Source organism: Diadema setosum, chromosome 15 (genome assembly GCF_964275005.1).
Source record: "Diadema setosum chromosome 15, eeDiaSeto1, whole genome shotgun sequence".
NCBI classification, from domain to species: Eukaryota; Metazoa; Echinodermata; class Echinoidea; order Diadematoida; family Diadematidae; genus Diadema; species Diadema setosum.
The window spans coordinates 12,273,215-12,286,912 of record NC_092699.1 but is presented as its reverse complement, the minus strand read 5'-3'; the positions used below and the strand labels follow the sequence as shown (position 1 = coordinate 12,286,912).

General features: G+C 40.2%; 1 protein-coding gene across 1 annotated transcript; it reads left to right on the top strand.

Moving 5' to 3' along the window:
- The first annotated feature begins 783 nt into the window (after positions 1 to 783).
- On the top strand, positions 784 to 2,472 carry LOC140238529 (uncharacterized). The gene has a single exon (XM_072318433.1). It carries the CDS (start codon positions 784 to 786, stop codon positions 2,470 to 2,472), a length of 1,689 nt encoding a protein of 562 aa, XP_072174534.1.
- Positions 2,473 to 13,698: the final 11,226 nt, after the last annotated feature.

The following is a 13,698-nucleotide window of genomic DNA, read 5'->3' as shown; positions in this document are numbered from 1 at the left end:
CCAGCGTAAGTTAACACGGATACGGTATAGTGATGTAGAGTGATATGGTAAAGTTGATGATGGGGGATTGGGGGGGAGGAGACAAAGAGAACAAAAGGGGACAAAAAGTTCCTTGCATGGAACTGTTCGAATTCGGCACTGATTGTAAACGTCTGGTCACTCCTGAAGGCAATACGCTTTGCCGGTGGTTGACCTCCCATTCAGTTTCTCGGCCGCTTCGTGAGTGAAGGCAAAATCTTGGTGCAGGTCGTGCGTTTTCTTCATCTGTCGTCGGGGTAAACACGGCGATAAATGGTATTCACATCTCTTTTGTGGTTCAAGTGCCACTGTGTGACCTTTGTAGCTGCTCAGAGACGTATTTCATTCCACTCACTTGTTGATTGGCTTTTTACTATGCTCGGGTCCAGCTTCGCACGAAACTGAAATTCCATATTCGTTCTGCTATCTTTTGTCAATATGTGTGGAATTTGTTTGATATATTGTGTGTGTTTTTTAATTCCACATCTCAGTATACGTAATGAATAGTACCACTAGTATATTGTTTTTGTTTTTGTTTCAATGGGGCTGTGCAATTGTATTTTTTATGTGTATCAGGCTCAATACAAGACAGCTGGGAAATCGTCGGTTTCTGAACAGCGTTTATCCTCCAGCAGTGAACATGCACGACGTTGGAAACAGGAATCCTTTGGACATTCGTGTGTTCGTGACTTTGTAAGTTATTACTTGAAAGGTCTTCTTATCAGGGACCTTACTGGTAAATTAGAAACATACCAAGTCTCCACTATGGCTGAGTGTATGGAAGATCATGACGCCTTGTTTGAAGAAGCATGGAATCGCATTCCTTGTTTATATGTTGGACAATGTTTGGATGATTATCCAAGCTTATTGTGCGAAGATCAACAGACGCAAGACGCCCTTGATGCGAACGAAGAACTGACCGAGCAGAGCTCCCAAACCGAAGACGAAACATCATCATCAGGGAAGGCATCAAGGGAAGCTGACAACGAAAATCGTTCGCAGACAGCACGACAAGGCTCAAGTGTCCAGGATACATCCTCATCTCCACATGGAACAGGAGACCGTGCGTTTCCTGATCCCCGGTTAGATGGATCTGGTGGAAGAGTTTTTTGTTCTGGAGTCCAAGATCTTGGTGAAGAAAACGAAGGGTTTGATGTCTTTGAGATTAAAAGCGAATCAGACGATGACTCGAGCGATTTCGAAGTAAACGCTGAACAACGTCACTTACCAGATGTTACCGCAAACATGTCAAAATCACCTGGCCAACACCAAACGACGGATGGTGCAACAACAACTACGAGCGCACACTTGGTCTTGGCAAACAAAAACCCCGACAGTTATGTAGAACGATGTATTCCAACTGAAGCACGTGAGGAGATGGAAAGCACTGTAGGGGGTCATGGAGGTATCGGCACCATCGTTAGAACACCTTCACACCTTAATGATGATCATGGGTCAATTCATTTTTATCGAGGCTTGAAAAATTACCAATCACGAGGAAAGTTCACGGATGTCTGCATAGATGATGTGCGAGACATGATTGAAAGAGTGGTAATCGGCAGACGCACTTATTACAGGTGTAAACTATGTTTCACGACTATACCTAAACTGCATCGCACCATCGAACATGCCTTTGGGCATGCCAGGGGAAAACTCTTCTTTTGCCACCAATGCGGGCGGAAATTCAGGGTGAAATTCTCTTACGACGTTCACTTAGAATTTCATGCGCAAGGGCAGTGGAGAGAAATCCCTGGTCCAGGCAGCCGCCTGTACACGTGCCAAATGTGTCACAAGTTCTTTCCCACCAACGCTTTGTTGTCATCCCATAGAATAACCCACAAAGAAGAAGTCCCTTATCGATGTGGAGTTTGCGACAAAAGCTTTCGGACATCAAAGCTACGCACAAGGCACGAAAATTCACACCAAAGCGTCAAAAAGAAAGTAGAATGTCCTGTTTGTGGTGAAACAATCCGTTCCACAACTCTTACATATCACTTGAAAAAACACAAGTACTACAAGGCCGACATCGAAGCATACGCTTGTGACAAATGCCCGGAAACCTTCGTGTCTGCAGCAAAACTCATGTCTCACCTGAGGGCGCGTCATCCTTACCGCCCATTCAGCGCAACATGTGAGACGTGCGGTCGCAGTTTCTGTCATCCTTCCATTCTTCAACAGCACCAACGGGCTTGCCCCGCCCGTCCCACCGGACGTGGGAGATTCCCTTGCAAGGTGTGCGGGAAAGTGTTCGCCAAGAGTATGACGCTGTCCCGTCACAAACAGATCCATTCCAGTACCCGTCCTTACAAGTGTCGACACTGCGACATGGCTTTTAGGCAATCCGATGCCAGACATCGGCATGAGCTGCTACATTTCAAAGATGGCGAGTTTCGTGACGTCACACGACATTCGCGGAAAGTCAGTCACGGAAAGGACGGGAGACAATTTCACTAGGTAAACATGTACATTTCCATGCTAAAGGCCCCCGCACACTATACGACTATACGACCTTAGGACCATAAGACCTAGTCGTATACGACCTACCACACACTATACGATCAGAACTTACGAGTAGACTTACGACTGATTCTGTCTTCAGTACATTTTACCAATGAGTGCGCACTATGTGTGCTTGCATTTCACTGCATCTTGATTGGCTGAAAGCCCACGACCGGTCGTAGAAGTTCAACATGTCAAATCTCTACGACTGGCGCTAAGACCCAGTCTTACGACTGGAAACTGGCAAGACTTTGACGTCACACTTCCGGTCTTAAGGTTGTACGACCGGTCGGATCGTATAGTGTGCGGCGGGCTTAAGTCGTCGGCTTGGGACTGATTGGAAGAAGACTGCGTTTTAAGTGTTGACAGAACTCGAGATATTGATACAAAAAGAATGTACAGTGTACTTTACTAAAATAATAATAATAATAATGCTCCACTTGGTATTCGAGAATCAGATAGAATAGGGAGCTTTAGATTTTAGACGCGCGGACGTTCAAAGAGAAAAAAACATGATCTGAGCGTGCGCAGTAACTTTACCCGCGCTACTGCGCACGCTCAGATCATGTTTTTTTTTTTCTCTTTGAACGTCCGCGCGTCTAAAATCTAAAGCTCACTAATATTGCTTCAACACATCGAAATCTGTTATTTGACATATTGTGGATAAGACTCTTGACTCCCAATCTGAGGACGCGAGTTCGACTCCGGTCCAGTGCTTACGTCTTGGACAAAATGTTTTTACTCACCATATCCCTCTCGGCCCATGTACAAGAAGGTACCTGGCATTGTTAGGGTTACTTATGATAATGGCTGGGCCTTCTGGTAGAGCAGTTGCAACACAGAAGAAGCTGCCCTGGCTAGGAGACCTCTGTATTGGTAATGCTGCTGCTGATGATACACTGTAATGATAAACGATGATAACGATAATGACAATGATAGTGATGGTAGTAACAGTAATTATACCATTATTATCATCATCAGAGTTTTTTGATAGTAAGTTTAAGCTGGTTTGGTTAATAAGACTATGATAAGCCAACCCTGTTTGCTTTGTTTGTTGATGCTTTCTTTCATTAGAATATTACGGCAGCGGGCGCGTCCTTGACCCCATGACGAACGTGACAAGGTTTTGGACGTGCCCGCCGTCTCTTCTGTAAGGGATTGAGGGGGTGGAGGAGGAGAGAAAAAGTAGGGGGGTTAGAATCAATATTTAGTCCTACACCTTTCTTTGCCTCTTGTTTGTACGAGGTTGGGTGCATTTTTATCATTCTCTCCTTTTTTTTGGTAGGGACAACGTTATTGTTTTCCAAAGCATTAGAATAAAGTGTTATTTGGATACAGTAACACTGCTGACATTTATATATGAACAACATTTAGATTGGTATATAATAATTATGGCCTCTTTGGTGTTGATGATGATATTAGAAATGGGCAGTCAAACGCACATCGTTGACTGTAGTTCTTTTCACTAACTGTGCCCGTAATCATGTCTTATGTCGGATTTTAATAGTTCAATCAGGGAGGTGGGAAGGCCTCTTCTCACCTCCCTACTTCAATGCTAAAAATTGTTTCATAACACATGGACACTGAATTAAAAAAGAATAGCTGCATGTTGATGAGACAGTAATTCATCCATCTGAAACATATACATGTAGTTAAGAATAAGTTTTTGAATAATAATTATTTCCTTCGCAAAATGAACAGAACATCGCACAATCCGATTTCGCGTAAGGATTCAGAATACACTGTACGTGAAACAAGTGGACGTTATTAATCTCGATTTTTTTTTCCTCTTTTTTTTTTTTTCTGAAAGAGATATTCCTTACTATGTAAATCTAATTTTTTGTATCTTAAAACAAAAAGGAAATTGTGTTTTTGTTTTTGTTTTTGCAGTTTTTCTATACCATTTAATTTGTGTGTGTGTGTTGTCCCATTCATTGCAATGAGCACAGCTTGGTGAGATTGCTAGTCGATAGACCGTAAACATTAAGCCTCTTTTCCTCAGGAAACACTAGTTTTCTTCAGTGTGTGTCTTCTTTCCATTATTACAATAGTAAGGAAATTTAATTTCTACATGTATATGTGGATCATTTTGAAGCTTGAAGTAATCTGCAGGGTCACATGTTATGTACAAAATGTTGCTCTTCCCATAACACATCGAAATACATGCAGGGAACCTTTTGACTTGTGTATACTCTTAATTTTTATATTGTGTATTTGTGTTTACTATTAGAATAATATAATATATATGTATTATATAATATATATATACATGTATATAGATATTCCTTTACTTTTAAACAACTCGATATTCATGCTTTGTTTTACATGCTAAATATAACAGGCATGAAAGTGAACGAACACTATATACGATGGCTTCTCCCTGTCACGACTGTATTGTATATGTAACATATCGTGTGCGTGTTTATGTGTGTGTGTGTGTGTGTGTGCGTGTGTGTGTGTGTGTAGTTACAGATAGGAGGAGCTAGCGGATGTTTGTCCGTTAACTTTAATGCCTTTGATATCAATGCATTTACCGAGCTTTCAACTTTTTTACGAGTCTTCGTCCGAGCTTTAGAAATCAACGTGCAAAAATTGACCAATTTGCTGCAGGTATAAAGCAAAACAATTAACATAACGTAACATAACGTAACATAACATTATAACGTACTTAACAGTCATGCTCTTTACCAGAATTCGACATGTGACAAGCACGGAGGTGCAAGCAATAAAACAGCAATACAAACAGTAATGCTTTAACAAATACATGTACAGTGTACATTGTACAACTACACGCAGAAAAAAAAAGAATAAAGAAAGTCAACGCCTTTTCAAGCTTAGATTTCTCATAGAATATTTGGCTGAAAGCTATATTATATACCATATTGAAGGTAATTTTAATTGGCTATCAACCTGGTAGCGAAACAAAAAGGGAAACTTTACGCATGAGTGAACACCATTTCAGCAGCCATTGTTTTTCTCTTCCAGGGCACAAAAGTAAAATTGCAAAACTGAACAAGTGTCATTCATGCGTATGTACTCTTCCATATAACAATAGAAACAAACACCAAATTCATACAAAAAGAAACGTGAATTAAGTCGCAAAAATAAACATTTCATCACTGTGCTATCTTTAAAGTCCAAAAGATCAATGAAGGCGAAAAATATTGAAGGAAAATAAAGAGTCTTATGTCAACATAAACGTAAGCTAAATTCAAATGAAATAGAGACGTAAAATTAACAGGAATGGTAGAAATTTGAAGGTTTTTTCAAATTGGGAAATTGTAAATAATGTTGTTTCTTGAAATTGTCACATTGATTTTAAATTACTGGATTAAAAGAAATAAGAAATTCTGCTCATTTAATCATCTTTACGTTTATTATTTCCTATGTCATTTGAAGTTTTGATTTGACAGAAAATTCTTGTTTTTCCCCTTTAGTCTCAAACTTTGTTTTTCATAGAGATTATAAAGAAATAACGGAAACGATTGAAACTTATTTTTCTATATTTCATTCATGTCACTCAGTGTGTTAAGCTGGACTTTTGTAGCCAATGTGATCGTGAAGGGCATTTGCAAATGAAAGAGAGCATGTCAATTTTTGCCAATTGTTAATTTTGTGCCTTGGAGGACAAAAACGAATGTGCTCACTTATGCGTAAAGTTTCGCTTTAATTAAGCTAATATGTAGCGTAGTAGCCAGTTTAATTATCTTTAATATGGTAGATAGTATATTGATTTTCATAAAAATCTATGAAAAATATGAACCCGAAGAAATTTTTACTTTATTTTTTTTTCTGAGTGTACATTTTAGGAGTGTAGTGGTAATTGCAATTTATATGACAACAACCATACTCGAACGACAGAGAACCAATAAACTGAATACGTCGCTTGTTTGTAATTGGCATGAACTTATACAGACAAACAGACAGACACACACACACACACACACATATATATATATATATATATATATATATATATATATACTGTACATGTATACATGATAACGACGATGCGTATTCGATTAACATTAATGTGTGTAAACGAAACAATCATCTAAAAGAGAAAAAGGAACCATAATGTATACGTGTATAATATTGTCCAAGAAAGATGTATTTACCTTTACGCTTAGAAGGCTGACTTTAGATATGGAACTTTGCACCATTTAGTGGTCTGAAAGGTGCATGAGTAATTATTGTGAAACACACCCGGAAAGATGGTGTCAGCAAGACACTGATTTTTTACCGTTATAATGTGCAAAGTGGAACCTTTAGATTTTCTCTGCGTGTACATCGCTCGACTTTGGCCCGATTGCCAGGGGCACTAAAGAGTTACATGTATGTCACCTGTAATTGAGCCACCAAATAACTTCATAAAGCCATCTTTTTGTGGCCCCATCGGGCAACAAAGATTGTAAGACGGGTTGCTTGACTTCTTTTTTTTTCCCTTCTGGTCACAAGAGGGGGAAAAATCGTTTTGTAGTCGTGCATATACTGGGAGAAAAATAACGCACTTATAAAGAAGGTGCTTCGCGGAGGACAACAGTTCGTTTATAGGGGTCTTAAAGATATCTTCATGTCATCTAACATATTTCAAGCCCACTTATAGTTTCTCTGAAAAGAGAGCATGAATCTGTCGCAAAGCAGTGAAGATCTGAGCTAAATGGGATACGTCCCAACAAAGAAAATGAAATGTGAAGTTTCGCTAATTTTAGCGAACAGATCTCGAACAGTTAATAGGCCTGTGAGTAAGTATATTACTACCTAAGCTGATGCCGTCATCACCACACAATTTCCGTGACTGTGTACAGAACTAAAAGAGATGACAATTAACATTCTTTTTTTTTCTTTCTTCTATTTTTCTCTGGATAGTTCGGGGTAGGAGGTTTATAGCGAAAGCCGTTTGAAAACGAGTTCTTGCGACGCTTGGTGTGGCGAGACCTTAGGTCATGTTTAAACCCAGGAGGTAGACCACGAGGACTTGCAATGCCAAAAAAAAACTGCAGGTTCGCGAGCTTTTCACGAACCGAGGTCAACAGCCCGCGAACATTGCAGACCCACTGGGATCAGAGGTGATCGGTGTATGAGCAGGGAGGTGGAACAACTTCCACCCTCCCTGGTATGAGACTGTAGCCTGCTCTTGATGCAAAATACAGACAAACGAACGCACCGTCGTGTCGACATTCTACCGTGTTGTTCTGTTGGGCTGCTGTACAAACGTGATGGCGTGTATAGGATTCACAATGTGGTTTCAGGCGAATGGCTAGGAAATAAAATCAAGGAAACCATGAAGTAAATTATGGGTCCAAATTATGACCTGACGCATATCATCATACGTAAGTAGGCCTATATTTTCCACACTGCAAATTTTATTATGTGCTTACAAGTATGCAAGTATACTGATATTCAAGGTTCAAGTGTGTACTATGTAAACTACTCATTTATGCCACACATGCACTCGGGGCATAGGCTTTGGAGCTGGGATTTGTACAAACTTTGTCTGGGAATGAACGCACCTCGCCGGGAAAAATCTCTCGGAAATATAGGGCCGACAAACGTTCAGTTCTGACGCGAAATATGTACAGACGCAGCTTGAAATGTACATACCAATTACCTTCACTGTCACTGTACGCACTTATATACCTTAAATACCGTTTTCATTTTCCTTTTGCCGCCTGAAAGGCTGCAGCGTATATGTACAACTACTCGCATTTTTCCTGGTTGTGTAGTACGGCTGTTGTGTAGAGGTCAGTGCCACAGCCCGTTAGAAAGATCAGAATAGGTGGTATTATATACAAACAATATGCGATCACCACTCACTGTGGTAGGCTATACGGTGGAAATAACTGACGCTTATTTATGCTTTATGGAAATTTGCCGGAAGCATTAATTTTCTCGTTGTTTGTCTGTAATACCGTCCTTCTGTCCTTATAGTTTTTCCTTTATTCCGCAATCAAAATTGTGGACAGCATATCACTTGAATATGAAGGGACTGTACAGTACTGGCTGAGGAGAGGATTTAGATTTATAACATTTTTCGGTGAGATAATGAGAAACCTCTTATGAGGTATGAATGACCATGTAATTTCAAGAAGAATTCAACAGTTATTTGATGAAAATTGACCTTGAAATGGCTGAGATCTAAAAAAAGTAATCCTAATAAAATTGGCAGGCAACGACTTTTATTAGGATCTCTTTGTTTTTCCTTGTTTTTAGATATCTCATTCATTTCAAAGCCGATTTTCATCAAATAAACTTTTGATTCCCCTTATAGAATTGTATGCTCTTTAACATTTCATAGAGTGGTTCTAAATATTTTGCAAAACGTTTCAAGCTGAATCCTCACCTCAACCAGTACTGTACAGTCCCTTTAAAACCCATTTGTCGTGTGTATATCCATAATAAAACTAGCAGTGGCGGATCTACGACGACCGGGGGGGGGGGGGGGTTAACCCCCCCCCCCCTCCCCCTGGGCTGCCAAGTGAAAATTTAATGTGCACATTGATAGGAAAACGCCATCATATGTCCAGACTCACAAACTTATTTTAATAACCAAACACATGATAACTCTGGATATAGGGTCCTTACTGTGTACTACTACATGTTACTTGATCTAAAAAGACGTTATCATGGACTGCCTTTAAAGGGAGTGTACAGTACTGGTTGAGGTAGGGATTCATGTTTTGAACACTCCTAAGTGAGATAATGAAAAGCCTCTTATGAAATATTAAAGAGCATGTAATTTTAAGAAGGATTCAACGTTTATTTGATGAAAATTGGTTTTCATATGGCTGAGATGTCCAAACAAGTGCTAATAATAAAAGGCGACATGCCACAACTTTATTATGATCTCTTTGTTTCACTTTGTTTTTGGATATCTCAGCCATTTCAAAACCGATTTTCATCGAATAAACTTTTGATACCCCTTAGAATTGCAGTCCCCCTTACATCTCATAGAGTGGTTTCTGGATATCTCGCAAAATGTTAAAAGCTAAATCTACACCTCGATCAGAACTGTACACACCCTGTAAATGGTCTCAAATTATTAGATGCCAGGAAAAGATCACTTACGGGGGTTCAAATAGAAAAAAAAAAATCGGCGTGCCGCTTCGTGGCAACACATCTTCGCGCTTTGTGGACGATGCTCTGCGTCGTCGTTGGGTCAAACCCAAGGACCGCGGGGCCGGGGGGGGGGGGGGAGGAGGGCAGCCCCCCCCCCCCCCTACACAATTATTTTTTGGGAAAAAAAGAGCATGTAAGTACATTGTATTCGCAAGCTGGCAACCCTAAAAATGCAAAATCTCCTAGAAAAAGCGGCAGCAAAAGTTGCCCTGACATTTTTTTTTTATTTTTTTTTTGTTTGTTTGTTTTTGACTTGTTAGCTGATGATGAATCAGTTAATTTTTAGTGCCCTTTCCGGGTTCCTGAAACCCGTAAGTGGCACTGAAATCCTAACTTTTTTTTTTCTCTATATCATGGAAACTGGTCAAGGCATCTTACGAGAACTCAGTATATTCGTGTACTGCCTGACAGTGACCTGGCAGTGATTCTTCCTGGACTTGTAGGGGTATGGGATCACAAAGATCAAAGTCAATTTAAAGAAAAGGTACTCTTTCCCCATGATGCCCAGGCCCATGAAGGCCCGTTACTAAAGGGGTTGCGGGGGGGGGGGGGGGAGGGTGAGGTTCAGGGGGTTCCGCAGACCCCCCCCCCCGAACTCCCCGTTTGCCCCCCAAATGAAAGCAATAAAAGAAACATTCGCGGCACCCCTTTCTCCGCCCCCCTCCCGTTTGAAAAAAAAAAACAAAGAATGAAAGGGGACTTGTATTTGCACCAGAACATTTTCATGACAAGCATTTTTTTTCTTTTTTGCTTATCAGCCGATGAAACGAACAAATGGCACGAGAAACGAAAAAAAAAAAATGTGAGGGAGCCTGGTTCATGTTTTGTTTTTGTTTTGTTTTGTTTGTTTGTTTTCAGCTGATTGAAACCGAAAGTGGCCCACTTTTTCTATTTATATTTCCATCCCCGCCTAAAATGCCCGAAGGTATTTTCTTCTTACTTACTGTCTGCATGTATTACCGGATAAAGATTCTCCGACACAATTTTGGGCCATGCTATCAACGGACACTACCCGGCAATGATTTGCATGGGAATTTTGGCGTCAGTTGGTCCAGGATCAAAGAACAAGTCAGAATATATACATAATGCTGAATTTACACTTTTTCACAATTTATAGTAATAATCTGCGTCACCATGGTCACCATAGAACTTTGTTTAATGATAATGTAATTTAATCGAATTATCTATATATTGTATTACACTTGAATGAATTGTATGAAAGATAATTGTATGAAACAGTAGAATCTTAAATATGAGACGCTATTTTACGTTTATATGGGCGGAGACACTATACAAGGGGGATCGGGGAAGTCAGACATTATTTTTGTACTGGAGACCGTGGTTGTTGCTCATGAAACCCGGGAAGTCCCCCCCCCCCCCCCCCCACACACACACACACATTTGAAAACGTGGGCCTTGTGATCCTCTATCTAATCAATCGCAAGTGGCCAAATACAGCTTCTTAAAGGGATGGTAAAGTATTGATGGTGTTGAAGGTTGGCTCTTAACTTTTTGTGAGTTACTTAGAAATCACTTATGAAATAGTACAGAGCATACCATTCTAAGAGGAATTCAAAGTTTATTTTACAATGAAAATCGGTTTTAGCATGGCCGAGACATTAAAAGAAACAAAAACAAAACAAAGTCAAATAAGGAGATCATAATTAAAGATGGGTACCTGCTACTGCCATAATTATGAGGATACACCCAATAGATATGTTAGCCATTCCAAAACCAATTTTCATCAAATAAGCGTGTGAATTTCTCCTGGAATTACATTTTTTTTTACACATTTCATAGGAGGTTTTTCTTTACCTCACCAAAAAAAAAAAAAAAAAATGCTAGAAACTTGAAGTTAGGTCTCAACAAAAACTATGCGATTCCTTTAAAAGTAGATTAACGGCGATGAGAATGATGGAATGGAAAAAATGCGAAAATCAAGCTGTCTAAAAAGTGTAATAAATGAGGTTATTTTCATATCGATGTGACGTTGTGGTGTGTGAATGAACTCGTATATAGTCGTTATGTGCCTATGTCATGACCGCAGGTTTCTTACACAAGTACCCATAATAGATCCTCGACGATATGCAGCTTTTCTTTGTGTAAGACGCGATCGTGTAGCTGTATCCAGCCACTCTGAATATGGCTATTACGCGTCTGGCTGGATTATGAAGACACATGGCTGTATTTGTAAACACTGCAAATTTTGGCAAAACCTCACCGGCATTCGCCAAATTTGATCTCAATATTATGATATTTTGCGATGAAATGATATAAGGCCTACAGCCGTAAAAAAGTGCGAAAAACAGGATTCGCTCATTCGTTCAAGATTAAAATGTGAATTTAATGTCTTCACGTCTGCTCTGTGCCAATGACAACCAGCTACCCACCTCCCATTGTGACATCAGACGTCTGTTGTCTGTCATCAGTTTTGTTGTCTGAATACATGTTCGTGGTTAAATTAAAGGGGGGGGGGTTAAATACCATATCCCAGTTTTTATACGGAAACATTCAATAATACCCTACGGTTTTGTTTTTTTTTGTTTTTTTTTTTTGTGTTGTTCTTTATCGCGCTTTGCTTTCTTTTTGTTTGCGTAAACCACAGGTGGAATGCAAGACAGCTGGGAAATCCTCCTGAGTAGCATCTGATATCCAGCCGTGAACACGCAAGATACTATAGTATAGGAATTCCATGGACAGTTTGATTCTACTCACTGCATGTTCTTTCGTGATTCGTGAGAAATTCGTGAGAACCCCTCTTTTCAAGGACTTTTCAGTGCTAGGAAGGGCCCACAAAATACCTAATATGGCTGAGTGTGAGGAAGATCCTGATGCTTTGTTTGAAGAAGCATGGAATCGCATTCCGAATTTCTATGTTGAACAACGCTCAAATGATTGTCCAAGCACATTGATAATTTTATTGGAAGGCCAGTCGACGCAAGGCGCATGGGATTCAAACAAAACATTAACTAACCAGAATGCCTTAGACGATGCATCATCCCTCGCGAAGGAGACAACGGAAACGAATGGCGAAAATCGTTCGAAGACAACGCAACAAGGTTCAAGTGATACCAATACATCCTCAGCTCAACTCGCGACAGAAAACCGTGGATGTCCTGATTCCGAGACAGATGGAAGTAGCGTCAAAGTTGTTTTTACTGAGCTCCAAGATCTTGGTGAAATAAAAGATGGGTTCGATGTCTTTGAGGTGAAATACGAACCAGGAGGCGATTCAAACGATTTGTACGCCGAACAACATCACGTGCTAAATATTACTGAAGACACGTCAAAATCTCTTGGCCAACAGCCAGCGACAAATGGTGCAGGAACAACCACGCGCGCACACTTGTTCAGGGCGGTCAGAGCAAACAAAAAGCCTAGTGTATATGTGGAAGAGCCAGACGTGGAAGAGCCACATACACCGCAGAGTGAGATGCGTGAGGAAATGGAAAGCAATGAGCAAGATCGAGCGAATATCAAGAGTATCGTGAGAGAAAGAAACAAATTGAAGAAGAAAGAAGAAAGCAAAAAGAAAAAGTTTGAAAATGTTAATGTGGAAGAGCCAGACGTGGAAGAGCCACATACAACACCGAATGAGATGAGTGAGGAAATGGAAAGCAATGAGCAAGATCGAGCGAATATCAAGAGTATCGTGAGAGAAAGAAACAAATTGAGGAAGAAAGAAGAAATCAAAAGGAAAAATTTTGAAAATTTACACCTCAAAGAACCTTTGTGTCTCGATGATAACAACGACTTTTATCAAGGCTTAAAAAGGTACCAATCAAGGGGAAAGTATACGGATGTTTGCATAGATAAAGTGCGAGACAATGTTGAAAGAGTGGTAATCGGCAAAAAGAAACACTATAGGTGTAAGTTATGTCTTAAGATTTTTCCCTGCATAGATTCCATCATCGTACATGCCTGGTGGCATGTCAAAGGAACCTACTTCGTTTGTGACAAATGCGGGCGGAAATTTGGCACCAAATTCAGTTATGACGTTCACTTAGAATTTCACGCACAGGGACTGTGGAGAGAAATCCCTGGTCCAGGCAGCCGCCTGTA